This window comes from Chiloscyllium plagiosum, unplaced genomic scaffold, assembly GCF_037043375.1.
Source record: "Chiloscyllium plagiosum isolate Xiang-an unplaced genomic scaffold, Cpla_swu_hap1 HiC_scaffold_33, whole genome shotgun sequence".
Taxonomy (NCBI): Eukaryota; Metazoa; Chordata; class Chondrichthyes; order Orectolobiformes; family Hemiscylliidae; genus Chiloscyllium; species Chiloscyllium plagiosum.
In genome coordinates, this window is record NW_028270171.1 from 13,787,145 (window position 1) to 13,814,313 (window position 27,169).

Here is a 27,169-nt window from a genome sequence, read left to right on the forward strand (position 1 = left end):
GCAATAAATGCTGGAGTAGCCAGTAATGCCCTCACCCAACAAATGAATAAAATAGAAAAGTAAGCTCTTACAGAGGGCTGGCACTGACACAATGAGCAAAATGGCTTCCTTCTGTATAGACAGCATTCCACGATTTTGTCAAAAAAACAAACACAAGTTCTCAACTTGACCATCCCTCAGCTTTGCAAGAACATGGACCAAAGGTTCATGATCATTGATTCACTCATTTTCACTTTGGAGATCAGGTGACAAACTGTGGCTTTTAAAATTGTGCACAGCCTCTAGTCCTTTGACACACCATCCTCTTTATGATGGCTCTGGAATACTTCATGGTCCCAACCAATAGGTTATGGAAATCTGGTGGTACAATGGGCAATGCCCCTGTTCTGGATTCATGTCCCGCTCCAGGTTTTGACAGCCAAGGGAGTGGTGTTCCAATCAAGTTCAGTATCAATCTTCAAATCCCTCCAATAGGTGGAGGTAAGAGTAGGAGGAAGTGGCATTACTGCTCAGCCCTCGAATGGAGGGATTGCTGAAGCCTGCACTGCCCATAGCTCTAAACTGCAACATGCACGGCACCATGGCAACTTGGATTCCCATGGCAACTATGTCACACGATCACCAATCCACACGAGGTTGTCAGCTCTCCTGTATTGTTCTGGAACATCCAGGAATTAAATTGGAGTCCATATCCTGCTCTGAAAGGGACAGGACCACATCATCGGAATGTAATTTCTGTTTTCTCCAAAAAGAGAAAATCTTTGGACACTTCATAGAATCCCTACAATGCAGATTGAGGCCATTCAGCCAATCATGTCTGCATTGACCCTCTGAAGAGCATCTACCCCATCCCTGTAAACCCCAGTAGCATCTATACCATGACTAACCCACCTACCCTGTACACCCCTCAACACTATGGGCAATTTCCCATGGGCCAATCCACCTAACCTGCACATCTTTGGACTGTGGGAGGGAACCGGAGCACCCAGGGGAAACCCACGCAGACACAGAGAGAACATGCACACGCCATACAGACAGTCGCCCGAGGTTGAAATCAAACCTGGATCCCTGGGAGGCAGCAGCGCTAACCACTGAGTCACCGTGCTGCTCTTATATAGCACCCATAAATGTAATAGAACTGCTCCCCAACCAACCCAGGAAGCAGACAAAAATTGACACTGAGCCAAAGAAGTCTTTACAGCAGGGGCGTGGAAACAACTGATAGGCCCGGTGCTGCTCCTCGCTTGGTCCTCTTGCCTCCCTGACCCAGGTACCACAAGGTCCTGTCCCCATCCAGAACACAGCAAGTCCCCTGTTTTTGGGGCCCTGATGTAGTGCCTCTGTCCTGGGCTCTGAGGATAGGTGGCCCAACTCTTCACTAGGGAGGTAAGGGGTTTAGCATAGTGTTGAAGGAAGGGAGGGAGTAGGCGGGGTGTGGAAATTTAGCTCCGGAGTTTCGAGTCAGGATGATTAATGGCCTCGTCCCCTTTGGTGGGTTGAAGGGTGTGGAAAAAGCGCGGGAGGTTTAGAATCATAAAGTCATACAGCACGGAAATAGACCCTTAGGTGTAACTCGTCCAAGCCGACCAGATATCCTAAATTAATCTAGTCCCATTTGCCAGCACTTGGCTCATATGAGTCCTTCCTGTTCATATACCCATCCAGATGCATTCTGAGGAACCCAATGCCCTCAGAAGTTGTGGGGCTGGAGGAGGTCTTACAGAGACAAAGCTATCCTCCACCATCAACTTGAACGGGGTTTGTGCGTGCATTGGTCAAACCGAGGCCGATCCAGTGGGCTCAGTTATGCTTTCAGCTTTGTCTGGTCTGAGCTGAGATAGGAATGGCCTGAACTTAGCGATTCATTCTTAACTTAGACAGTGTGGTGTGATGCTGTGTTAGATTAACGTGCACAGCAAAACACTGCATTGTTTGTTGAGATGCAAACAATTCGCTGGAGGGAGAGCAAGGTGAAGCGAACGCTGTTGTTGAGTGCAGCTTGTTGTGTGGGCAGTAACACTGAAAAACCACAGGAAACAAAGATGCATATTAAAAATGCCAAAGTCTATTCTCAACCTGAAGAGCTGATTAAATGATATCTCACTCAAATGCTAAAGTCTTCGAAATAGAGAAAAAAAGAACTTTGAAGGCCTGATGGTAATTATTATTTTGTAAGTATGAACTCAGGAAATCGATGGACAGGTAAAGGTTAGCTGGTTTATTTGGTCTGTTCTACATTCACGATGCTGACAATATCATGATCAGATTGCTGTCCTCACTGACAGAAGAAGGGCATGTGCCCGAAACGTCGAATCTTCTGTTCCCTAGATGCTGCCTGACCTGCTGTGCTGTTCCAGCAATAAAGTTTCAGCTTTGATCTCCAGCGTCTGCAGACCTCACTTTCTCCTGTCCTCACTGACAGTCTGAGAGAGTCAATTAAATAAAATCAAAAAGAAAAATGGGCAACAAAATGGAGAAAATTCTTCTCTGAACATCTCCAGTGATCATCGCGTATCCAGGTTACCACTTTGGGACTGGAGTATCAACAGCCCCTGGAATTATATTTTAATTCAATAATTTTCCATTGAAGTTTTGCTCTATTTTAATTACTATGTCCCGTTGAGAGGTGTCCTCTTGAGTTAATTTACGCAATATTTGACTTGCATAGGGCAGCACGGTGACATTACCAACGTGCCAGAGACCAAAACCTTTCTATCTGTCATGACCCATTGAGTCACATTATTTTCACGTCAGTTTGCTCAGACATTTTATGACACATCTCTGGAACAAGCATGACTTCAACCCATGCCTCCTGACTCAGAGATGTGGACATTACCACTGCACCACAAGTGCCCTCTTCACAGAAATTATATGTCGTGGTGTCATGCTTGCAAAAGGTGTTTTGCGGTGTCCATGACAACCGGGCTCTTTAAATAAATAATGAAGAACTAAGGTGAGGAAAGTACCTCAATTTTAAAACCCACTAGAATTAGAATAGCATTTTGAATCTTTTTTTGGATATATATTTCAGCACTGTGCCAGGGACACGCATTCACAGATATTGTGACACACTCTCTGGAACAAATATGACTTCTGACTCAGAGATAGGGACACTACCACTGCACCACTATAAAATCTTCATACAACATTAAACCCCCGATCTGTCCTTTGCTATTCTCAGCTCCTACAAGCCCCACAACAAATTAGAACCTCACATTCACCCATCTTAATATCCCCCGATGTGGTTTTCTGTCAAACATTTACAAGGTTAAAGGCATTTTGTAAATACACAAAGTTGTTAATATAAGGTACTTTTGATTCACTCAAATGCAATCTTATTTTTATTGAAAACATTCCAAATTCTGGGGTGTCTGAGTGAAAGCACAGTAGGTTCAGACAGATGTTAATATAAAGTTAGTTAGAGTTAGAACATAGAACATAGAAAAATACAGCGCAGTACAGGCCCTTTGGCCCTCGATGTTGCACCGATCCAAGCCCACCTAACCTACACTAGCCCACTATCCTCCATATGCCTATCCAATGCCCGTTTAAATGCCCAAAAAGAGGGAGAGTCCACCACTGCTACTGGCAAGGCATTCCATGAACTCACGACTCGCTGAGTAAAGAATCTACCCCTAACATCTGTCCTATACCTACAACCCCTTAATTTAAAGCTATGCCCCCTCGTAATAGTCCCCACCAGAGTATTTTTCCTGATTAGGTTATCTCCTGTACCATAAGAAACTGAAAATGAGTTTTGTGGTATTGAAGAATCCAACAGACATTTATTACAGTGAACTTTTATGTACAAGTACTACATTCCTCTGGCACATAAGTGTCTGGGCTAACATAAAGCTGGTAAAAACAATGACTGCAGATGCTGGAAACCAGATTCTGGATTAGTGGTGCTGGAAGAGCACAGCAGTTCAGGCAGCATCCAAGGAGCTTCGAAATTGACGTTTCGGGCAAAAGCCCTTCATCAGAAATAAAGGCAGTGAGCCTGAAGTGTGGAGAGATAAGCTAGAGGAGGGTGGGGGTGGGGAGAAAGTAGCATAAAGTACAATGGGTGAGTGGGGGAGGGGATGAAGGTGATAGATCAGGGAGGAGAGGGTGGAGTGGATAGGTGGAAAAGGAGATAGGCAGTTAGGACAAGTCCGGACAGGTCATGGGGACAGTGCTGAGCTGGAAGTTTGGAACTAGGGTGAGGTGGGGGAAGGGGAAATGAGGAAACTGTTGAAGTCCACATTGATGCCCTGGGGTTGAAGTGTTCCCAGGCGGAAGATGAGGCATTCTTCCTCCAGGCGTCTGGTGGTGAGGGAGCGGCGGTGGAGGAGGCCCAGGACCTCCATGTCCTCGGCAGAGTGGGAGAGGGAGTTGAAATGTTGGGCCACGGGGCGGTGTGGTTGATTGGTGCGGGTGTCCCGGAGATGTTCCCTAAAGCGCTCTGCTAGGAGGCGCCCAGTCTCCCCAATGTAGAGGAGACCGCATCGGGAGCAACGGATACAATAGATGATATTAGTGGATGTGCAAGTAAAACTTTGATGGGATGTGGAAGGCTCCTTTAGGGCCTTGGATAGAGGTGAGGGAGGAGGTGTGGGCGCAGGTTTTACAGTTCCTGCGGTGGCAGGGGAAAGTGCCAGGATGGGAGGGTGGGTTGTAGGGGGGGCGTGGACCTGACCAAGCTATTAGATTTCAACAGAGCAGCATACTTCCAGTCGACTGCCATGCTTCAAATGATCTGAGGTAAGAGAGAGTCTGAGACCTTAATATGCTCTGGTCACATGCTATGATTTAGTGATATGAGAATGTTTCTTAAAGGCATACTTCTGTACCAACTGTGGGATATAATCCAACAGGAGCTGTGCTAATAATTCATTTTCTCATTGTCCTAGGGTATAGAGTATTTGGTAGAGAACAAATTGCTATCTCCGAAGGAAGAAGATGTTGCCAAGTTCCTATACAAGGGGGAAGGCCTGCATAAAACAGCCATAGGAGACTATCTTGGAGAGAGGTGAGATCCATATCGAATAACGGTTGTAGGATTAATCAATAGTAAAACGTGTGTCCCTAAAAACGTGTGGAAGAAACAGAATTAACTTGCATTTAAATAACAAGTTTTATGAACTCAAGTCTTAAGGCCAATAGCGTACGTTCGTAAGTGTATCAAGTTATAATAAAGGTAAAGTTGTCACAGTCTTACGAGACCATAGGGTTGCTCTCTGTCTCATGAGAGAGAGAGAGGCAACTGGTGGTGTCACCACTCATCAGGCAAAGGGAAACATTGAGAGGGAGAATCTGTCATAGTTACCTCAGACCATACAGGAATTGTATTGACACCACTCTGCATCAGAAACCAGCCACAGTTAACAGATCAAAACTGACCCCCACATCATAACATTTTTTTCAAAAATGGAGCGGCCAGTTTCTTCACTGACCTCCATAAACAGCAACGTAGTGATGACCACATGGAGTGGGAGTAGATTTGAGGTTAGATGTGGGGATGGGGTTGGGGATGGGAGTGTAATTTGAGGTTGGAGGTGGAGTGGTGTTGGATATGGGGATGAGGCTGGGGTTGGATATGGGTATGAGATTGGGAGTGGATATAGGAATGGAGGTGGGAGTAGAGGTGTGGATGGATATGGGTGGGGTGGGAGTGAGAGCAGGGTGGGATATGGAAATGGTGGTGGATATGGGGTTGTGGTGAGTGTGAGGGTGGGGTGGGAGAAGGTGTGAGAGTGGTGTTGGATATGGGGTGCAGGTGGGAGTGAGGGTGGGGGTGTACATGGGGTAAGGGTGGGAGTGAGAATGAGGTTAGATAAAGGGGTGGGATGAGGGGGATATGGGGGTGGATTGAGGATGGGGTTGGATTTGAGGTTGGGGGGGCTGGATGTGGGGTTAGATGTGCGGTTGAGGGTGGGGTTAGATAAGGGAGTGGAGGTGAGGGTGTGTGTAGGGATGCTAATGGGAAACAAGAGAAATCTCTGGGAATGTGTCCAGCTGGAGTTGATAAATTTAGTTGAAGAAACACTGCTTTAGTTTTATTTTCTGCTTTTCTTTCTTCAGAGAGGCAACATACATCAAGACCCTACAATGTTTTGTTGAGCTTCATGAGTTTGCAGATCTCAACCTTGTGCAGGCACTGAGGTAAGGAACCCCAGAGTCAGGAGGGTCCTCCGTGGTGTCATTTTCTGTACAAACCGTCCAAACCATCATTTTGTCATAATTGTTCCCGCTTATCCTACCTCCAATCTCTTCAATTTCTGGTCCCCTCTTTCATATTTACCCATCTGCCAGTTCAAGTTCTATCATGATGTAATGAACTAACAATTTCATACAAAATAAAGTGAAACAGCACAGAAACAGATCCTTCGGTCCGATTTGTCCATGATGACCAAATATCCTAGATTAATCTAGTCCCATTTGCCAGCATTTGGTCCATATCCCTCTTAAACCCTTCCTATTTATGTATTCATCCAGATGCCTTGAAATTGTACCAGCCTCCGGCACTTCCTCTGGCAACTCGGTCGAAACACACACCACCTCTGTGAAAATTGCCCTTAGGCCCCTTTTAAATCTTTCCCCTCTTACCTAAAACCTACTCCCTCTAGTTTTGGACTCCCCTACCCTTGGTAAAAAACCTTGACTATTCACCCTATCCATACCTCTCATGATTTTATAAATCTCTATAAGGTCACCCCTCAACCTCTGACGTTCCAGGGAAGACAGCCCCAGCCTGCTCAGCCTCTCCCTACAGCTCAAAGCCTCCGACCCTGGCAATATCCTTTTCTAATTTAACAGTTTCCGATAACAGGGAGATCAGAATTGAATGCAGTATTCCAAAAGGGGACTCACCCATGTTTTGTGCAACCATAACATGATCTCCCAACTTCTATACTCAATGTACTGATCAGTAAAGGCAAGAGTACCACTTTTGCAATGCTGTCTCCCTGTGACTCCACCTTCAAGGAACCATGAACCCGCACCTGTATTGTTTGGAAACATACCCCAGGACCTTACCATTATGTGTATAAGTCCAGTCCTGGTTTGCCTTACCAAAATGCAGCACCTTACATTTATCTAAGTTAAGCTTCATCTGCTGCTCCTTGGCCCATTGGCCCACCTGATCAAGCATCCCTCTTGTACTTTGAGATAACCTGCTTCATCATCCACTTTATGTCTGGTGGAATGAGACTTTCCTTCACCAGCTCAAAATATAGCGTTCAGTGACAGGAAGGAAATCTGCCATCCTTAGCTGGTCTGGCCTACATGAGACTCCAGACCTGCAGCAACCATCCTCTGAAATAGCTGAGCAAGCTGCACAGCTCAAGGATGAGCAGCAACTGCTGTCCTTGCTAACAAAACTGACTCTCCAGAAAGAATAAAGAAAAGCCAGATAATTACAGATTTCTCTTCCGGTATTGATACCTTTTTATTCCAGACCTTCAACGTCTGCAGCTCTTTGTTCTATTTTTAATATGATGAGAAATGATTTCTCTCAAAGTGTCATGAATCAGTGGAATTCACTCCTCCGGAATACGGAATAAACTTGAAGAGGAGATAGATTTATTTTTATTTAGTGACGGGTTGAAGGGTTATGGGGAGCAGGCAGGAAACTGGAGTTGAGGCAGAAATGAGATGAGCCACAATTGTATCAAAGACAGAGCAGGCTTGAGGGGCTGAACCTCATTCTTACATTCAGATCCAGGCCACAATTGTAAAATTTCTTTGCTGGCACAGTGGTTAGCACTGCTGCCTCACAGCCACCAGGATCCCAGGTTCAATTCCTGCCTTAGCTGACCGTCTGTGTGGAGTTTACACACTCTCCCCGTGTCTGCATGGGTTTCCTCCCACAATCACAAAGATGTGCAAGTTAAGTGAATTGGTCACGCTAAATTGCCCATAGTCAGGGGTGTATATGGGGAATGGGTAGGTTACTCTTCGGAGGGTTGGTTTGGGCTGAAAGGCCTGTTTCCATATTGTAGGAAATAATAAATTAGATTAGGGAATCTAATCACAACCTCTCATTTTAACAGGATGTTATATCCAATTATTTTCCCCTTCTGTCTCCAGTATAATGCGTTATGTGTATCTCTACCTGAATGCTTTCCCAAACTATATGCTTCCTCTAACTTGCAGGCAGTTTCTATGGAGCTTCCGGTTGCCGGGTGAAGCACAGAAGATCGACAGAATGATGGAGGCGTTTGCAACACAGTACTGCCATTGCAACCCAGATGTTTTTCAATCAACAGGTAGGAAACGGTCAATCTCTTTACTAATGCTTCCAATAACGTTACAGGGAAAATTATTTGTCATAAACTTTTACGTCGCCTGTTCGTAAACCTTCTACCCATTGTCACAATTTTCAGTGGCACTTTCCTCTCAACATTCAATTTTGTTGAGTTGTCATTTCCCATTCAGTGCTGCCAAGTCAACTGTGTATGAAATAACTCCACAAAGGCCAGTATCCTGTCACCAAGTCACCTTTATTTACATGTCCACGGTCCATGCTAGCACATAGCCGGCTCCTAAAGTGAGCAGAACCCCTGACACTCCTGTTTATTTTTGTTTCTGAAATAACTCCATTGAGGCCGGTATCCCATCACCAATTCACCCTTTATTTTTATATAGACAGCCCTTGACTCTAGTCCTGCTCCCTCAGAGCCAGCTCTCAGAGTGAACAGAATGTCTGAAATGCCTTTTTTTCTTGGAATCCCTGATACTCCTGTTTTTAGAAATTTCTTTCATACCTCCACCCTACCGCCTGTGGTAGTGTATATTTTTCCCCCAGCACCCATGTCATGTGTGTGTGCAGGTGTGAGACACAGTGAAAGACAACAGGTGTATCAATCTTTATTCGATTTCCACCACCAGGAAGCAAAGAAACACCCGAGTGGCCAGTGACAAGGGCTGCCTATATAAAAATAAAGGGCAATGCTGTGTGATCAAACAGTGAAGGGGAGGGCAGGGATTAAATCAAAATAGAGTTGGAGGGGGATATACTCCTGTTTATATCTGTCAGCCAGGGCTTCCTGATTGGGGCTGTAAATCAGGTCCTAGCAGGGAACTCATATTCTATGAGGTCCACCTAGCTGACCTCAGTACAATCACTCCAGGGTAGTTCCACGCAGTTGCCATAGGTGACACTATCCAGCAAATACTAACTCTGTCACCATCTTCTACACATGGAAATAAACTCAACTAACCATGGGCATTACCACAAGCAATTTAAAGGAAAAGATTTGTATTTATATTGCAACGCAATGGTCCCAGAATATCCCAAAGCACTTGTGAACCAATGGAGTACTCCTTGAAATGTGGTCGCTGTTGGAATGCACAGGAAGCTTCTGGTAACAGCAATGTAATAATAGCCAGATAATAGGTCTGGTTAGGTATTGAGTGAGAGATGACTGCACACCAGAGAGAACTTGAGAAATAATGCCTTGCAATCTTTAACTACCACCTGAGATGGCAAATGGAGCTGTGGGTTAACATTGTGTCTAAAATCAATGACAGTGCAGGCCTCCCTCAGCATTTGAGCATCAGTCCAAGATTCTGTGCTTAAGGAGTTTGTAGTGGGATTGGAACCTACAACCTTCTCGACTCAGAGATAACAGTGTTACTCACTGAGCCATAGCTGACACGATTGACTAGTGGCATCTCTTTAACTTCTTCCATCTCATGCTCTCACCTACAAGACTATTTGTTGCCGATCCCTAATTGCCCTTGAACTGGGTGGTTTGCTCAGCCATTTCAGAGGGCAGTTAAGCATCAGTCGCATTGCCGTAGATCTAGAGTCATAAGTGTGCCAAACTAGGTAAGGGCAGGGATTACCTTCCCTGAAGAGACATCGGTGAACCAGATAGGCTTTATGTCAATCGGTGTTCATTGTCATGGTCAGCCCAACCAAGGTTACCTCCTAGATTTGTTCAATGTCAACTTCGTGGCTAGGATTCAGTCTGGGCCTCTGTGTGACTAGACCAGAGACGTTAGTGCTTTATCATGGTCTCTGCTTATTCCCCCGTTGGGCTAAAGAATGAGACATGGGAGGGAATAGTCTTCACCATGATTGGCCACAGAATGGTGCTGAGGCCAAATGCTTGATTGCACTGGAGAGGGTGCAGGTGGGATTCACCAGGATATGGCTTGGGATGGAAATTCCCAGTCATGAGGAGAGACAGGATAGACTGGGCTTGTTTACCCTGGAGTAAAGGAGGCAATCTGATTTGAGGTATACAAAATTATGAGGGGTAGGCAGAATAAACCATGAGAATCTCTTCCCAGTGGGAGATATGTTTGAGACCAGAGGGCATAGGTTGAAGGCGAGGATTAAGTGGCTCACAGAAGATCCGAGGAAACATTTCTAACACAGAATCACAACAATGTGGTAGCAGGCCATCGATCTTCTGAAGAGCATCCCACTCAGACCCACCCCTTCCCCTATCCCTGTTCCCCTGCATTTCCCATGGTTCATCCACCTAGCCTGCACATCACTGAACATTATAGGACAATTTAGCATGGCCAATCCACCCTAACCTGCAGATCTTTGGACTGTGGGAGGAAACCAGAGCACCCAGAGGAAACCCACGCAGACACGGGGAGAATGTGCAAACTCCACACAGACAGTCACCCAAGGGGGGAATTGAACCCGGGTCCCTGGCGCTGTGAGGCAACAGTGCTAACCACTGAGTCACCATACCTTCCCAAGGGTGGTAGAAATATGGAACACACTGCCTGAGAGGGTAGGAGAGGCAAGTATTCTCACAACATTTAAGAAGCTTCTGGAAAAGCAGTTAAAATGCTAGGGCATAGCTGGCTATGGACGAAGTGCAGAAAAATGGGATTAGTGTAGTTCGGTGTTTGTTGGTCAGCATAGATATGGTGGGCTGAATGGCCTGTTTGTGAGCTGTATTACTCTATGCTCAGAGGATTGCGATAACTCTTTGAGATATAATTATGTTTTTCTTACACCATCGTTCAATAGAACAAGTGAACATTGCCCTGGGATTTATAACAAGCTTTTGGTTGGAAACGAACTTGTTGGAGTTATCATTCATTTACTTAATGTCTTGGAATTACTTGATCAGGGTGTGGATTTGCAGATGCATCCTAAGGTCTAACCTTTTACCTTTCATTGCAGATACCTGCTACGTGTTGTCCTTTGCCATAATCATGTTGAACACAAGTCTCCATAATCCCAATGTTAAGGACAAGCCAACACTGGAGAGGTTTATAACAATGAACCGTGGGATTAACAATGGAGGGGATCTTCCTCAGGATCTTCTCCGGGTAGGCATTTGCTCATTATTCACTGCCTGTAGCTGACAAAGGTCCTGGTTCATTGACAAACAACAGGGGGCTTCCAACTCCAAATTGATTTGGTGACCCTCCCCCTCTCCCAAACTCTCCCTCACCTTTGATGTTCCATTGCCCTTAAAGGGCGTTGTGTAAATTCATCAGTTGGAGAACACGGAACTTTACTGGTGATGGGTAATAGATGAGAAAAAAAAGGGGGATTTGATGATGTGGGAGTAAAACATTTGGTTGTGTGTAAGGGCATTTCTGGGTGTAATTAAAGAAAGAACAAGATGTTGGGTAACACAGAATCGTTATGATTAGATTACCTATAGTGTGGAAACAGGCCCTTCTGCCCAACCAGTCCACACCGACCCTCCGAAGAGTAAACCACCCGGGCCCATTTCCCTCTGACTAATGCACCCAACACTATGGGGCAATTTAGCACGGCCAATTCACCTAACCTGCACATCTTTGGACTGTGGGAGGAAACTGCAGCACCCAGAGGAAACCCACGCAGACACAGAGAGAATGTGCAAACTCCAGACAGACAGTTGCCTGAGGCTGGAATCAAACCTGGGACCCTGGTGCTGTGAGGCAGCAATGCTAACCACTGAGCCACCGTGCTGCCCTAAGATGGATCAGAAGATGGTCATTCAGCCCATTGTACTAGCACTGCACCCTTGAAATGAGCATCATTACCCGGTGCCAATCTCCCTGCTTTCTCCCCATACTCCTGCCTGTTGTTTCTGTCCCATTAATTATCTAATACCCTCTTGAAAAATAGGTTAAATAAAATAATTTTTCAAAATTATAAGGTCTCTTGTAGCGCGGTGGTAGTATCCCTACCCCTGGACTGGGTTAAAGTCCCATCTCCTCCAGAGGTGTGTAAGAACATCTCTCAACAGGTTGGTTGGGTTAATAAAACAAAACATCTATGGCCCACTAGTGGATGGGGGGAGGGGAGAATAGCCCTCTTGAATGTCTCAATTGAACCTGCCTCCATCACATTTCCAGGCAGTGTATTCTAGACTTTAGCTGCACTCTATTCTGTTAGCCTAATGCACTTGTATAGTATGATCTGCCTGTAAAGACATAAGATAACACCTCGGTACCCGTGAGAGTAATAAATCATTGACTCGTTGTGTGAAAACATTCTTATCTCACATTGCCCTTACTTCCCTTGCACACCACTTGTAATCTATACCCTCCTCCACTTGTTCCTTTTATGAGTAGGAACAGCTGTTTTCTACCAACACTATTCAGCCTGCTTGTGATTTTGAAAACCTCTATCAAATCCCTCAGCCGCCTTCTCTCCAAGGAGAACACTCTCAACCTCATCAATCTACCCTCATAGCTGGAGCCATTTCTTGTAAATCGCTTCTGGCGCTCTGTCCAGTGCATTCACATCTTTCCTATAATGTGCCACCCACAACTGCACACAATACTCCAGCAGAAGTCTAGCAGGTATTGGATTAGATTCCCTACAGTATGGAAACAGGCCATTTGGCCCAACAAGTCCACACCAACCCTCCGAAGAGTAACCCACCCACAACCATTCCCCTACCCTATATTTATCCCTCACTAATGCACCTAACACTACAGGCAATTTAGCATGGCCAATTCACTTAATCTGCAATTCTTTGGATTGTGGGAGGAAACTGGAGCACCCAGCTGAAACCTACGCAGACATGGGGAGAATGTGCAAACTCCACACAGACAGTCACCCTAGATAGGAATAAATCCTGGGTCCCTGGTGCCATGAGGCAGCAGTGCTAACCACTGAGCTACCATGCTGCCCTAAATTAGGGTTTGGTAGTGGTGGGATTTGAACCCATGCCCCCAAAGAGACTGGAGCCTTAATCCAGTGCCTTAGACTGCTTGGCCACACTACCTGATAAGAAGCGTTGTATACAAGTCCAACAGCACCATCTAACTCTTGTTCTCTGTACTCCTATTAATAAAGCTGAGTCACTGTATCCTTAATAACTGCCCTCTCCACTTATCCTGCCATGTACAATGATCTGTGCAAGTATAACCCCAGGTCCACCCCCTAGGAACAGGAGCAGACCATCAGCCCCATCAGCTTGTTCTGCTATTTGATTTAATCATGGCTGATCTATATCTTAACTCTTTTAGCCCCAGTATCTGGTGAAGCTGCATCACAGTCTTCCCTAGGTCAATGCATCCTTCCTGAGGGACTCAGTCTGCAATGTCAGGGATCTTGAAGTCAGTTGGATGGAGCTTTGCATCAAATTGTATTGTCAGATTACAACAATTTCAAATAACACTTCGTCCCACCTTTTGATTATTTTCATACAGAATTTGTATGACAGCATCCGGAATGAGCCATTTAAAATCCCAGAGGATGATGGGAATGATTTAACACATACATTTTTCAACCCAGATAGGGAAGGATGGCTTTCGAAACTGGGTGAGTGAGAGATACATAATCTTTGTGCACTTTGACAGCATTAAAGGATAATGGACCAAATATAACCAGAGTAATAGATAATTGGCCACAGGGCCATGTTGTATATGATCTTTTGTGGGGGACTCACTGGGCAACATTTCTTATTCCACAGGTTGGGGGGGGGGGGGGGGGGGGGGTTGGGCGCAGGCAGAGGACCCAGGCATAGGATTCAATATGACATCTCCAGTGCCTTTGATGGGACCTCCCTACCCATTCCTGACCCCCAAAACAGCTGGGCGGTGGAGGGGTGTCAGGTTCCCCCTGCCCACCACCTCTGGGATAATTGTGCACCATAAATGGTCACTCAAGGGCCTCTTCCGAAATTTTGTCCCCTTGTGGAGGGAGGAGGAGGCAGCCCAGTGGATTCCAGATCCTGGGCTATTGATGGGAAAGGGTGAAAGATGCGTCACTTTATGTTCTACCTTGGTCTGTCAGGCTCTCTGTTTCTCAACCCTCTCCTCCCCACGTTTCCTCTGTTAATCTGGGCTCTGCAACCTGGCTCTCCATTCCAACAAATCTTGTCTTGCTTCCTTGCCTGGACTCCTCCCCCCACACACACTTTCACCTCCATAACGTAGCCCTTCCACCTGTATGCAACAACGATGTGTGTTGGGGCCAACTGTAATTCCGGTACTGGCCACCTCTTCTGATGGCACTGATGGGAGCAGAGATCAGCTGGTCATTTGGCTGACTGACAGCTTTTGGAGAAAAGACTTGTTCCCTCAATGGGGAAGTGGAAGTTCAGCCCTGAACCTAATGCCCTTTGGGGTATTAAATGGCTGAGAGGCAGCCCATTGGATCCAGTGAGAGGGATGGGGTGTGGTGGAATGGTGGTATGACATAAGTTTGACTTCTGCACTGGGGGTCCAGGAGCCCTATTGATGTGAAATATATTACCCACAATCTGGAAGTCTTGTGGTGCAGTGGGTAAAACTTCTGTCATAAAATCAGAAGGCGCTGGTTGCGTGTCCCACTCCAAGACTTGATGGATGCAGAAAGTGCATTCATAACACAACCTAACGGGTGTGTCAATCTACAGACCCTTCCAACACTCCTACACAGGCAGGGCAGTAAAACAGTGGGATAGACTCCAAGTTAACCACTCCTGGATGTGGATTGGCATCTAACCTCTGATGATGGGCCAGCTGCCTGTTTTGGGAAAACCAAATGTAATCATGTGCTTTGTCTATCTCATGTGTCTCCAGATGAGGAGAGGCTCTTCAGGGCAAGAATAGAGACTAAATGCTTAACCCTGTGCTGTCACTGTCCTGGAAGTATTTGATGGGGACAGTGTCAAGAGAACTTAACTTCCAGTTCAGAAGAGTTGATTGAGCTTTACTCGGAATCTAATCCTGTGCTGTCCCTGTCCTTGGAGTGTTTGATGGAAACTGCGTAGAACAATACTTTCATTTTAAAAAGGCAGAGAGCTTTACTCATTTTAAAATGATTGAGGGAGCCTTTATATGTCTCTAAACCCATCCTGTCCCTGTCCTTGATGGGGAAAGTGTAGAGAGAGCTTAATTCTGTATTTAACTCCATGCTGTCCCTGTCCTCAGAGTGTTTAATGGGGACAGTGTTTGGGGGATGTTTACTTTTACTTTAAAACAGCAGTACACTTGACAAAAGTTCAGTTTCTGAGGTTTCTGGCAGAATGAGTGGGGTCAGAGATGGAGTTACAATATTTCTGGTATATGGCTGTGATCTGTTCACGTTGTGTCACAGAAGTTGGGGGGGGCTGTCTAAATAATCTACTGTATGATGCCCCTCATTAATGCCCCCCACCATCATTACAGGAGGCCGAGTGAAGACATGGAAACGTCGTTGGTTTATTCTGACAGACAACTGCCTGTATTATTTCGAATACACAACAGTAAGTCACGTTTTGTTCACGTAAAGTGAGGTTAGGTATGGCACAGAATCAGGCCATTCAGCCCCACCAGTCTATACCAACGATTATGCTCCACTTGGATTCCTTTCCATCTTTCCTCAATTAAATATATTATCACAATTGTTCCCTGCTCCTTCTAATACGTGTCCAAATACTTGCCCTTAAATGCATCAAAACTGCTCACTTCAACCACTCATTGTTAGAGAAAGTTTCACGTTGCGTTAAGAGTCAGAGTCATACAGCACAGAAACAGACCCTTCAGTTCAACTCATCCACGCCAACCAGATATCCTAAATTAATCTTGTCCCATTTGCCAGCATCTGGCTCATATCCCTCTAAACCCTTCCTATTCACATACCCATCCAGAGCCTTTGAAATGTTGTAATTGTACCAGCCTCCACCACCTCCTCTAGCAGCTAGTTTCATACACACACCACCCTCTGCATTAAAATGTTGCCCTCAACCACCCTTTTAAATCTTTCTACTCTCACCTTATACCTATGCCCTCTAGGTTTGGACTATGCAGCCTATCCATGCCCCTCATGATTTTATAAACTTCTTTCAGGTCACCCCTCAGCCTCTGATGCTCCAGGGAAAACAGCCCCAGCCTATTCACCCTCTCCCTGTAGCTCAAACCCTTCAACCCTGACAATATCCTTCTAAATCTTTTCTGAACCATTTAAAGTTTCACAACATATTCCCTATAGCAGGGAGACCAGAATTGAATGCAGTATTTTAAAAGTTGCCTAACGAATGTCCCAACTCCTATACTCAATGCACCGACCAAGAAAGGCAAGTATACCAAATGTCTTCTTCACTTTGCCATCTACCTGCAAATCCACTTTCAGGGACTATGAACCCACACTCCAAGATCTCTGTTTGGTAACATGCCCCAGGACCTTACCATTAAGTGTATAAGTCCTGCCCTGATTTGCTTTATCAAAATGCAACATCTCACTCGTACCTAAATTAATATAGTTTTGCTCGCTGAGCTGGAAGGTTCATTTCCAGATGTTTCATCACCAATTCAACTAAGACAAGCCAAACAGAGACACGCACGAGAATTCCTAGAAGCATGGCATTCCAACCAGAACTCTATCAACAAACACGTCAAGTTAGACCCCCATCTATCACCCCTTGAGAAAAAGAACAGGAAATGACATCACCAACCCAAAGAAATTCAAACACATAAATTATCAGCAGTGCTTCGCCCGGAGGCCCACTGAAGATGTTACCTAGTATGGTGACGAAATGCCATCTCAGCGAGCAAACCTACATCCAGAACCTTAACCTGAGCTACAGATCTTCTCAAAAATCGCTAGTACCTAAATTAAACTTTATGTGCCACTCCTTGGTCCATCCCAGCCTTTCAGAGTCAGGGAAAATAGGTCACTTGATCCACAATTGGAGCAAAGAGTTCAAATCCATGAATGTGGCCAACCTAGCCCATTACCTAGAGACTGAACTCCTGCTGGTCTCACAACCAATCACATTGGAGCAGAGGAGCCATTGAGGGGATAGTTCACTCCCACATTGAACTGAGTCTGCTTCCTCAAGTCATATAAAGGTATAATCTGAATGCTTTTTCGGATTTAATACTGACAACGTAACAGTAATACTCGCAATCATTATGCTATTCTCCTCAAAAGAGAGAACGTTCCAAATCCAAATATGTTTTCATTCCACTTCAGCTCCACAAACCTCCACCACCCCCCTGCCCCCACCCCAAAACACAATGAGAAACTCACCTATTGTAGAAAGAGTTCATCTGAGACTGGTAATGGGCCTATTGATCTTTGTCTGCACTGGCAACAATTCTGTGATTTTCATTCTAGGTTATCCAGAAGCTTAGGAATAGTTCTACCCACTGAGATATTGCTATTTATATTTTACTTACTCGTGGGAGGAGTTAGTCAGTTTGTTGTAAATTATTAGTTCTACAATCTGCAGCTGTATAGCATAGACTATTACAATAGCTATAGAAGATAAAATGTAGTGTCTGTATCTCTGAACCAGGAGGTCCTCCTGCCCCCAAGGTGTGCAAAAAACTCTTTAAAAATCTCTCTTAAGAAACAAAGGTGGGGGGAGGGAAGGTGGGATAGAAATCTCTTGTGGTACAGTGGTAGTGTCCCTACCTCTGAGCCAGGACACCCGAGTTCAAGTCCCATCTGTTACAGAGGTGTGTAATAAAACGGATTAGAAACTCTTTTAGGAGGCAAAGGGGGAACTCCTTGTTTGCATGGTAGTGCCCCTATCTCTGAGTCAGGAGACCTGGGTTCCTTTCCCACCTGCTACAGAGATGCATCAATAACATCCCTGAACAGGTTGATTAGAAAATTTTGCTCAGAGATAACAATATCTCTTCCCCAGTGCTAATGTGGTTAACAAGTCTTGAGCTCATGTAATATTTTGTTACTGTAAGGTAATAGTTTTGTTACTCAAGTATATACCTCTTCTGATGATTTATTAGTAAGTTAATCCTTCACCACTAAATAGAAGTACACTTCGTTGACTAATGTTCGAGGAAGGGTTGGCAGTAAACCTATCCAAAGAAGATCTGAGCAGAACTAAGTGCCAATTGTGGGCATCTCTTACAACAGCTCGCAGGTTTGTTAAGAGTTGGGGAAGTGAGACAACTTGAATTGCTCTCACTCGTGCTGAACGTGCAGAAGTAGCATTGTATTGGCCAAGACTTGAGGACCTGTCCTCACCTCCGGGTGCACGACTTCATTTTACTCTAGCAAAATATACATTTTCCAGTAAGATATTTCCAACAAAGGCACTGTTATGTTCTGTTTTGACAGGATAAAGAACCCCGTGGTATTATTCCTTTGGAAAATTTATGTGTCAAAGTGTCTGAAGACTCCAGAAAATTGGTATGCAATTTAAATCAAAGATCTATCTAACATTTGAAGTTAAAGGGGTTACAAGATATTTAAAATAGGAAGTGAAATCTTTCATTGGAGACTTGACAGAAAGTTAAAAACAGCACCAAGGTTTTGTTGCTTGCTGAGAAAGGATCAGGCGATTTTCCGTCTGACTAGGCCCCATTTGTCGGCCGGAGATGACACCTTGCCAACTGTCCAGAATTGTGCCTGAGACTTCAAAGATTACAGTGATTTTTTTTCCTGCTGTGGCGTCGCCTGGGGAAATATCACAAGATGTTTTATATACAGTCATATAGATGTACAGCACGGAAACAGACCCTTTTGTCCAACTCATCCATGCTGACTGGATACTCTAAATGAATCTCGTCCCATTTGCCAGCATTTGGCCCATATCCCTTTAAACATTTTCTTTCACCTATGAGCAATTTTAGTTGTAAAAATTGCTCATAGGTGAAGAGGAGGTTAAAATGAGCCATTTAGGCAAGAAAAGGGAGGTGATGGCCTAGTGGTATTATCACTGAACTATTAATCCAAAGACAGAGGTAATATTGTGGGGACCCAGGTTCAAATTCCATCGTGGCAGATGGTGAAATTTGAATTCAATGAAAAATCTGGAATTAAGAGGCGAAAGATGACCATGAAACTGTTGTCGATTATTGGGAAAACCCCATTTGATTCACTAACGTCCTTCAGATCCCTACAGTGTGACAAGGGGCCATTTGGTCCATCGAGTCTGAACCGACTCTCCAAAGAGTATCCAGTTAGGACCCAGCAGCCCCTAACCTTATCACTGTAACCCTGCATTTCCCATGGCTAATCCACCTAGCCTGCCCAGCTCTGAACACTTTGGGTATTTTGAATGGCCACTCCACCTAAATTGCACATCATTGGAGTATGGGAGGAAATCTGAGCATGGACACAGGAAGAATGTGTAAACTCCACACAGTTGACTGAGGCTGGAATCAAACCCAGGTCCCTGGTGCTGTGAGGCAGCAGTGCTAACCACTGAACCACCCCTCACCCATGTCCAATCAAATGGCCTTTTTTACATTCGCATCTCTTGTGATTTTTATATCAAATAAAATTCTTCACAGAAAATGATTTTTTAAATGGTACACATTTTTTTGAATGCAAACTTACATTTTGATTACAAACCTATGAGAGTTGGCAACCCATAATTCAATGGTGCATTTAGGGAGGACGTTTTGGGATATTGATCAGCGATACTGAAGGAATGGCAATATATATTTCCAAGTCAGAACTGGAAATGAAAACATTCAGATGGTGATCCCAAACATCTGCTGCTCTTGTCCTTCTACGTGATTGTAGTCATGGGTTTGGCATATTGCTTCAGTGCATCTTATGGTTTGCACAAACCGATGCCATTATACACCAGGGATAAAGGCAATGAATATTTCAGCTGGTGGATGGGTGCCCATTAGTCGGAGTTCTTACTCTGGGATGATGTTGTGCATATTCAGTGTTATTGCGGTCGCATTCCTCTAGATACGTGAAAACTATTCCATCATACTCCTGGCTTGTGAAAGGTCAACAGGCTTTGGACAGTCAGGAGGTTACTCTCCACCTGTCTCTTCCAACTTCTGAAGTGCTCCTCGTAGATGCAGTATTTATACAGCTGGTCCAATTAAGTTTCTGGTCAATGGTAACCTCCAGGATGTTGATGACAAAAAGATATATGAGGCAAGAAAGTTATATTTGCACAGAAAAACAGACTAACCACAGACCAACTTACTTTGATGTTGCAGAATTGCTTTGACTTGTATAGTCCAAACAGCAAAGGTCATACCATTAAAGCCTGCAAAACACACAATGATGGACGGGTTGTTGAAGGGAACCACCAGTTTTACAGGATATCTGCCCCGTCGAGGGAAGAGAGAGATGAATGGATTAAATCAATCAGGTAAAACTGAGCCGTAATGCTGTGTGGTTGAATGAGCTAAAGTATTTAAAGGATTTTTTTTTTGTCAGAATGCAGTTAGTCGAAATTGTTACAATCTTTTCTGGTTAATGATCTAATACCAAACAAGTGCACCCACAGTGAGGACTAGATTTTGAACAAATCCCTTATGGAACACAAGAATAAATTATGACTTAAAATGCACAATCTGTACATTAGCTCTAAAGCAGGATTTGGTAGATAGTGCAAAAACAGAGAGGGAAATATTCAGTAGGTCAGGCAGCAGCTGTGGGGAAAGAAACAGAATTAATGTATCAGTTTGATGGCCTTTCAACAGAGCTGGGACAAAAAGTTTTGAGGTGTAGTTGCTTCAAAGACAGTTGTAGAGGCAGGTGTCTTGGGGGCATAGTGACAGGAGGGTGTGGAGGGAGGGAGAGAGAACACAAAGGGTGAAAGGTTAAATGACAAAATGGATGATGGTGCTAGGCACAAGACAATGGTAATGGGACAAAAAGGAGAAATGTAAATAAGACAGAACTATTATTGACACCTGAACGTCTTCACATAAACTGTGGACTCAAAAGTTAAGTGAGTGAAGTATTTTGTGTTATAACGTGTAGTGATAACAGTTACTGTCTTTTCCCTCTTATAAATCAAAGTAAACTTATTGTGTTTGTATTACATTTCAGAGCCAGCATCACGCGAGATCCTTTCTACGACATGGTAGCTTCTCGAAAGAAAAAGTTAACTGTCAACAAATCAAATTGAAAGGATGCACTTTGTTTCTTACCTCTCAAGTGGTTGGATAAATAAGCGAGTGAAATAGTCACCTGTATTGTGTGAACTTGTGCTTTTGGTGACTACACCTGTTTGGATCATTCCAAAATAATCCCTGAACGTTCCTCCATCAGGGTGTGCATTAATCCCTGAATTATTTTATTGTGAATTACGCTTTGGACAGACTTGTATTGTCCTTTGCTCCAGTTACAGTCATATCCATAAATGGATCAGAAGCTCATCGGCGCTATCATAGCCTGAAAATTGCCACTGTACCTGCACTCTAAGTAGGAGCATGAATATGCAATAGTAACGATTGTGTTCGATTGACACGTATTGTGGGTTTCTCGTAGACCTTCTATGCTTAAGTTCTAATTATATTGTCTGGGATAACTGTTGAGTCACGGCCTCACATTCAACCAGAAGCCTTATGAGTGATTGAGGGGGGAGGCAATGACTTAGTGATAATATCATTGGATTGTTAATCCACAAACCCAGGTCAAGTTATGGGGACCCAGATTCAAATCTGCCATGGCAGATGGTGGAAGTTGAATTCAGTAAACGAAATCTAGAACTATGTATCAAGTGATGACCAAGAAACGGGCGGCATGGTGGCACAGTGGTTAGCACTGCTGCCTCACAGCGCCAGAGACCCGGGTTCAATTCCCGCCTCAGGCGACTAACTGTGTGGAGTTTGCACGTTCTCCCCGTGTCTGCGTGGGTTTCCTCCGGGTGCTCCGGTTTCCTCCCACAGTCCAAAGATGTGCAGGTCAGGTGAATTGGCCATGCTAAATTGCCCGTAGTGTTAGGTAAGGGGTAAACGTATGGGTGGGTTGCGCTTCGGCGGGGCGGTGTGGACTTGTTGGGCCGAAGGGCCTGTTTCCATACTGTAAGTAATCTAATCTAATCTAATCTAATCTAATCTAATCTAATCTAAAAAAACCATTGTTAACCGTCAGGGAAAATCCCATTTGGCTCACTAATGTCCTTTAGGGAAGAAAACTGCCTTCAACATGTGACTCCAGACCCATAGCAACATGGTTCACTCTTAATTGCCCTCAAACATTAGTGACTCCATACCTGGAGTACTATGCACAATTTTGGTCTCCCTATCAAAGAGCATTATCTACTCACCCTAAAGGGACTTCATTGAAAGTTCATTCGACTGTTTCCTGAGATGAAGAGTCTATCCTACAAGGACAGATTGACTAGACGAGGCCTATATTTCCTGGAGTTTTGAAGAATAAGAAAGGACGAGGTTATTGAATACCTAAAAGATTCTTTGCAAAATAGAGGTTTCCTCTGGTTGAAGAGTCCAGAACTAGGGTCAGAATCTCAAATTAAGGGATCCAGATCTAGACATCTTTCCTGATATATTATGAATCTTTGGAATTCTGTACATGGAATGCTGAGTATAGTCAAGACAGAGATCGTTAGAGCTAAGGTAATTGAAAAGATGGGGGTAAGTTTTGGAGTGTGGGGTTGATTGAAGACTAGTCCTGATCTTTGCTGAATAGTGCAGCAAGTGGAGGGAGCAAATAATCTCCTGCTTCTATTCCCCATGTTCTTAAATACTGGCAGCAATTGAAAATGACTCATTTTACAGCCGCTGTGTTTCAACTGATTCAGATAACTGCTGACATTTGATGTGTGGTGTGGACAGTTTCCCAGCACCAGTGACTGCGTTGCTATCATTAGGACTTTATAGATTGAAACGTGTAAAAACATTGTTCCAAAGAAACTGACTGAACAGACATAGAGTGTCTAATAATGAATTTTTTTTAAAAAGATATATATATATATATATAAAATGTATTATTGGTGTCAAGTAGGTTTTAATGAATAAAGCACTGAATAAATAGAGGTTAGAAATAGAAACTCATAGTTTTACCCACTTCATGCTGTGTTTTGAATGGTTCAAATACATTGTCCCTTGATACTGAATCTTTAATTACGATAAGCTACTTAGCCCACCTTCAAGAATTTTGTTATCCTGAACACTCACTCTTTTTGGGCTACATCTCAACAAGTGACAAAATTTCCGAAATGGAAATTATTTTTACACAGAGAGCATGAACAAGCTATTCAGAAAGCTATTATTCTGACAGATCCATTAGCAATGTAGATGAGATTAACAAGTTTAACTCAAAAGCAGTAAATGCTGCTGACTTCTATACTAAAAGCAGAAAGAGCTGGAAAACCCAGCAGGTCTCGCTGCAGCTGCAGAAACAGTAACAGGCTTCATGTCAAGTCCAATATGACTTCTTCAGACGCTTTGTTATCTTGCAGAGTGTGCAGCTGTGGCTAAGTAGCTAGCACTGCTGCGTCTTGAACAGAAGGTTGTGGCTTCAGGTCCCAACACTTGGTTTTCCAGGCTGACGCTTCAGTAGAGTACTGAGCGTGGTCGGTATTATCAGAAGCCTGGTCCTCCTGCCCTCTCAAGTGGGTGTAAAGATCCCGAGATACTACTTGAAGACAAGCTACACTATTCCTTTAGTGCCCTAGCCAACATTTATTCTTCAGTTATTGTGGGAAACCTATCTTTCATCGGTTAGCTCATTACATTTTGTGCAAGTCTGAAAGCACAATTGGAGACTACACACTTGACAGCAGCAGTCAAGTCGCCATAGTCTTACCAGACCAAAGGGCTGATCTCATTAGAGATACATGACTGACGGTGATTTAACCCGAGGGCCACCATACTTCAGGTGAAGGGACAGATCGAGGAGGAGAGACCTTCATGGTAACCTAAGCAGGTGGGGGGGGGTTGAACCCATGCTGTTGGCGCCACCCTTTATGACAAACCAACCATCCAGCCAACTGAACTAAACTGATCTTGTAATACACAGGGCAACATTAAGTTACATTTAATGAAATAGCTTGTGAAATTTGATCTTCTCTAACTGTCACTGTTTAAGTAGTGAAAGAAAGGAAACAATTTGTATACATGCCTGGTTTAGAAAGCTATGGATGTATTTTGTTATCTATTATAAAGTTTATGTATATTTGTTTAAAAATGGCTGAAAATCTGGTTTGTGGAAAACGAACTGCAGGTATTCTGCTGTAAACAGACTAATAAATTTATAATTTTCTAACAAAAAACATCCCAATTCAATTCTTTTGTTCAACTCTTTCTAAGCTGATGCTTTAACAATTCTCCAAAATGTTCTTGCAATCTCTGGTGGCTGGAATTAACAGGCTTGGACCATTATCCCCAACCTAGCTGTGAGAGATCGAGAGCGAGCAAGAGAGCGCGAGCGCGAGAGAGATAGAGAACGTGAGAGCGATAAAGGTGAAAGGAAAAACAAATCACAGGAACATGGGCAAAGGTCAGATTGAGATTAGCATAGAGTTATGTATGACTTCTTGCCATCTTGCAGGATGTTCAGCTGGACCAACTGGATAGGTCTTACAAAAAGCCAACACAATGTTGGAATAAATAACTCTCTTGAATCAATGATTAAAAGCTCATCACTCCTGCTGTTCAATGTTGCTTAGCCTCGATGTGCTGGCTGTACAAAATCAGCTAATCAAGTTGTCCATCTAACAAACATGTGCACTTGGAGGAACTGCAGAACAGAATGACAGAATGGGCTGAACAGACAACTTCTCACCTGCAACCAGAGTCTGTGCCAGTTTACTCAAAGCGGAAGCTCACTTGGTCCTGCTCCCCCACAGCATCGCTGGCTTTCTCAGGGCAGATCCTTTCACTCTTAATTTCATCTGTCTCCAAACTCTCACAAACTGTCTCCAAACACTTCTGATAAGAGTCATGTGCTAGGTCTTTCCTCACATTAGCACTGCTTTCCAGGATTCTCTGCTGGCACTTTACCCATTCACAGCCATGAGATACATAAGTGTAGCACAGTTGACTCTCGTCAATTAGAAAAGTAGGTATACAGGGTTATGAGCTGAGCAGGGTCAGTTAAGTTACAGAGTCAATTAGATGTTGAGGCGGCAGCTACAGGGAGCAGCTCTAAAATTCTTAAACAACCTTGTACCTGGACTCATGCCCCTCCCTGTTGGGGTGATTCAAATTCCAAGGACTGGAAACCAGTTCAAAGGCAGAAGGCCCTTATTCTGGATTGCAGCAGTAATCCCATGTTGACTCCTTCCACCTTAGATGGTTACACACATGTGCATTTCATCCCTTGGAAGGTGGTATTTCTTCCCTCAACATCTAGGAAATGGTGGAATCAAACGTGTCAACTATCCTGATAAAGATGTACAATGTGATTGTGTTGAACTTTAGGTAAGAGAATACAGATGTCTAGATAAAATCTTGGGTATTGATGCCATAAGACATGGGTGCAGAATTAGACCATGTGGCCCAGTGAGTCTACTCTGCAATTTGATCATGGCTGATGTGTTTCACAACACATTCTCCTGCCTTGTGCCTACAATTCTTGATCCGCTTACTAATCAAGAACCCATCTCTGTCTTAAAGACATCAACGTTTGGGCCTCCACAGCCCTTTGCAGCAATGCGTTACACAGCTTCACCACCCTCCAACTGAAGAAATTCCTCATCTCAGTTCTAAAGGGTCATGCTTTCACTCTTGAGGCTATTCCCTTCGGCTCTTGTTTCTCCAACTAGTGGAATTATTTTCTCATTGTATCCAGGGCACTCAGTATTCTGTAAATTTCAATCAGTACCCACCCTGATCCTTCTAAACTCCACATACAGATCCAGAGTATTCAACTCTGATGTGGTGCTGGAAAAGCACAGCAGTCATGCAGCATCTGAGGAGCAGGAAAATTGACGTTTCGGGCAAAAGCCCTTCATCAACCCTTCCTGCACCACACTCTCAACTCTGATCTCCAGCATCTGCAGTACTCACTTTCGCCAGAGTCTTCAGTTGCTCATGTGACAAGCCCTTCATTCTTGACATGATCTTTATGAACCTTCTCTGGACCTCAAAAGGCCAGCACATCCTTCCTTAGATATGGGACCCAAAATTGCTCTTAATATTCCAAATGCAGTCTAAACAGAGACTTATAGAGCCTCAGCAGTACAACTCTGCTCTTATATCCTAGCCTTCTTGAAGTGAACACTAACACTGCATTTGTCTTCCTAATTGCCAATCAAACCTTCAGATTAACTTTGAGAGTTCTTAAACTCTGACTCCGAAGTCTCTTTGTGCACCAGATTTCTGAAGCCTTGTCCAGTGTAGAAAATAATCTACACCTCTGCTATTCCTTTCAAAGTGCATAACCTCACACTTGCCCACATTATATTCAATCTGCCACTTCTTTGCCACGCTCCCAGCCTGTCCAGGCCTTCTCCATCCTCATGGCTTTCTCAACACTCCCTATCTCACCACCTTTGGAAATGGGAACACAACGTGCATGTTTTCTCAATAAAGGCCACACATTGTATTGGATGAGTGAGGGGAGGGAGTGTGCAGGGAGAGAGCACACATGGAGGTGGAGATGGACAGAAAAAGAGAGTGTATGAGTATGTGCACGTAAGACAGACAGGGAGAGAAAGAGAGGGGTAGAGGAAGATAAAGAAAGAGGGAGCTAGAGGAGACTATACTGTGATTTTGTTAACATGTTTTTTCAAAAGAAGAAAATGAGAGGTGAGAAATAAATCTTTAAAACAGCTAGTTAAGGTCAGAATTGCACTACCAAGTGTGGCAAAGACATGTTCAATTGATGTGCTGAACAGGGCATCAGATGCTTAGTGAAATCTAAACACTGGGCAATGTTTAGGAAACATGCAGGTTCCAGGTGTTAATGGAAACTGCTCAGAGCGCCACTGTACACAGAACAACCTCCACGTGCACTATAACAATTCTGTGATTCGGTTCAGTGAGCTAAAATCCCTTCTGCTCATGATGAGCTCTTTCTAGCGTACTAGATAGCCATGTTAAGACACAAATGTATGTAACATGCTACATAATCTCAATAAGTGGTTTCCCAGAATGTTGC

At 44.1% G+C, this 27,169-nt stretch overlaps 1 protein-coding gene across 3 annotated transcripts in view; it reads left to right on the plus strand.

Moving 5' to 3' along the window:
* The window catches only part of LOC122542234 (cytohesin-3-like), a 71,578-nt gene extending 49,747 nt beyond the window's left edge, over positions 1-21,831 (plus strand). For all 3 annotated transcript variants that reach the window (XM_043679754.2, XM_043679755.2, XM_043679756.2), the window contains exons 5-13: positions 4,893-5,011; positions 6,064-6,144; positions 8,137-8,249; positions 11,138-11,286; positions 13,615-13,726; positions 15,559-15,635; positions 18,458-18,529; positions 20,308-20,462; positions 21,149-21,831. In XM_043679754.2, coding sequence (XP_043535689.2) covers positions 4,893-5,011; positions 6,064-6,144; positions 8,137-8,249; positions 11,138-11,286; positions 13,615-13,726; positions 15,559-15,635; positions 18,458-18,529; positions 20,308-20,462; positions 21,149-21,227 — 957 coding nt within the window. In that variant the 3' untranslated portion in view covers positions 21,228-21,831. The remainder of the gene's footprint in view (positions 1-4,892; positions 5,012-6,063; positions 6,145-8,136; positions 8,250-11,137; positions 11,287-13,614; positions 13,727-15,558; positions 15,636-18,457; positions 18,530-20,307; positions 20,463-21,148) is intronic.
* The last annotated feature ends 5,338 nt before the right edge of the window (positions 21,832-27,169 follow it).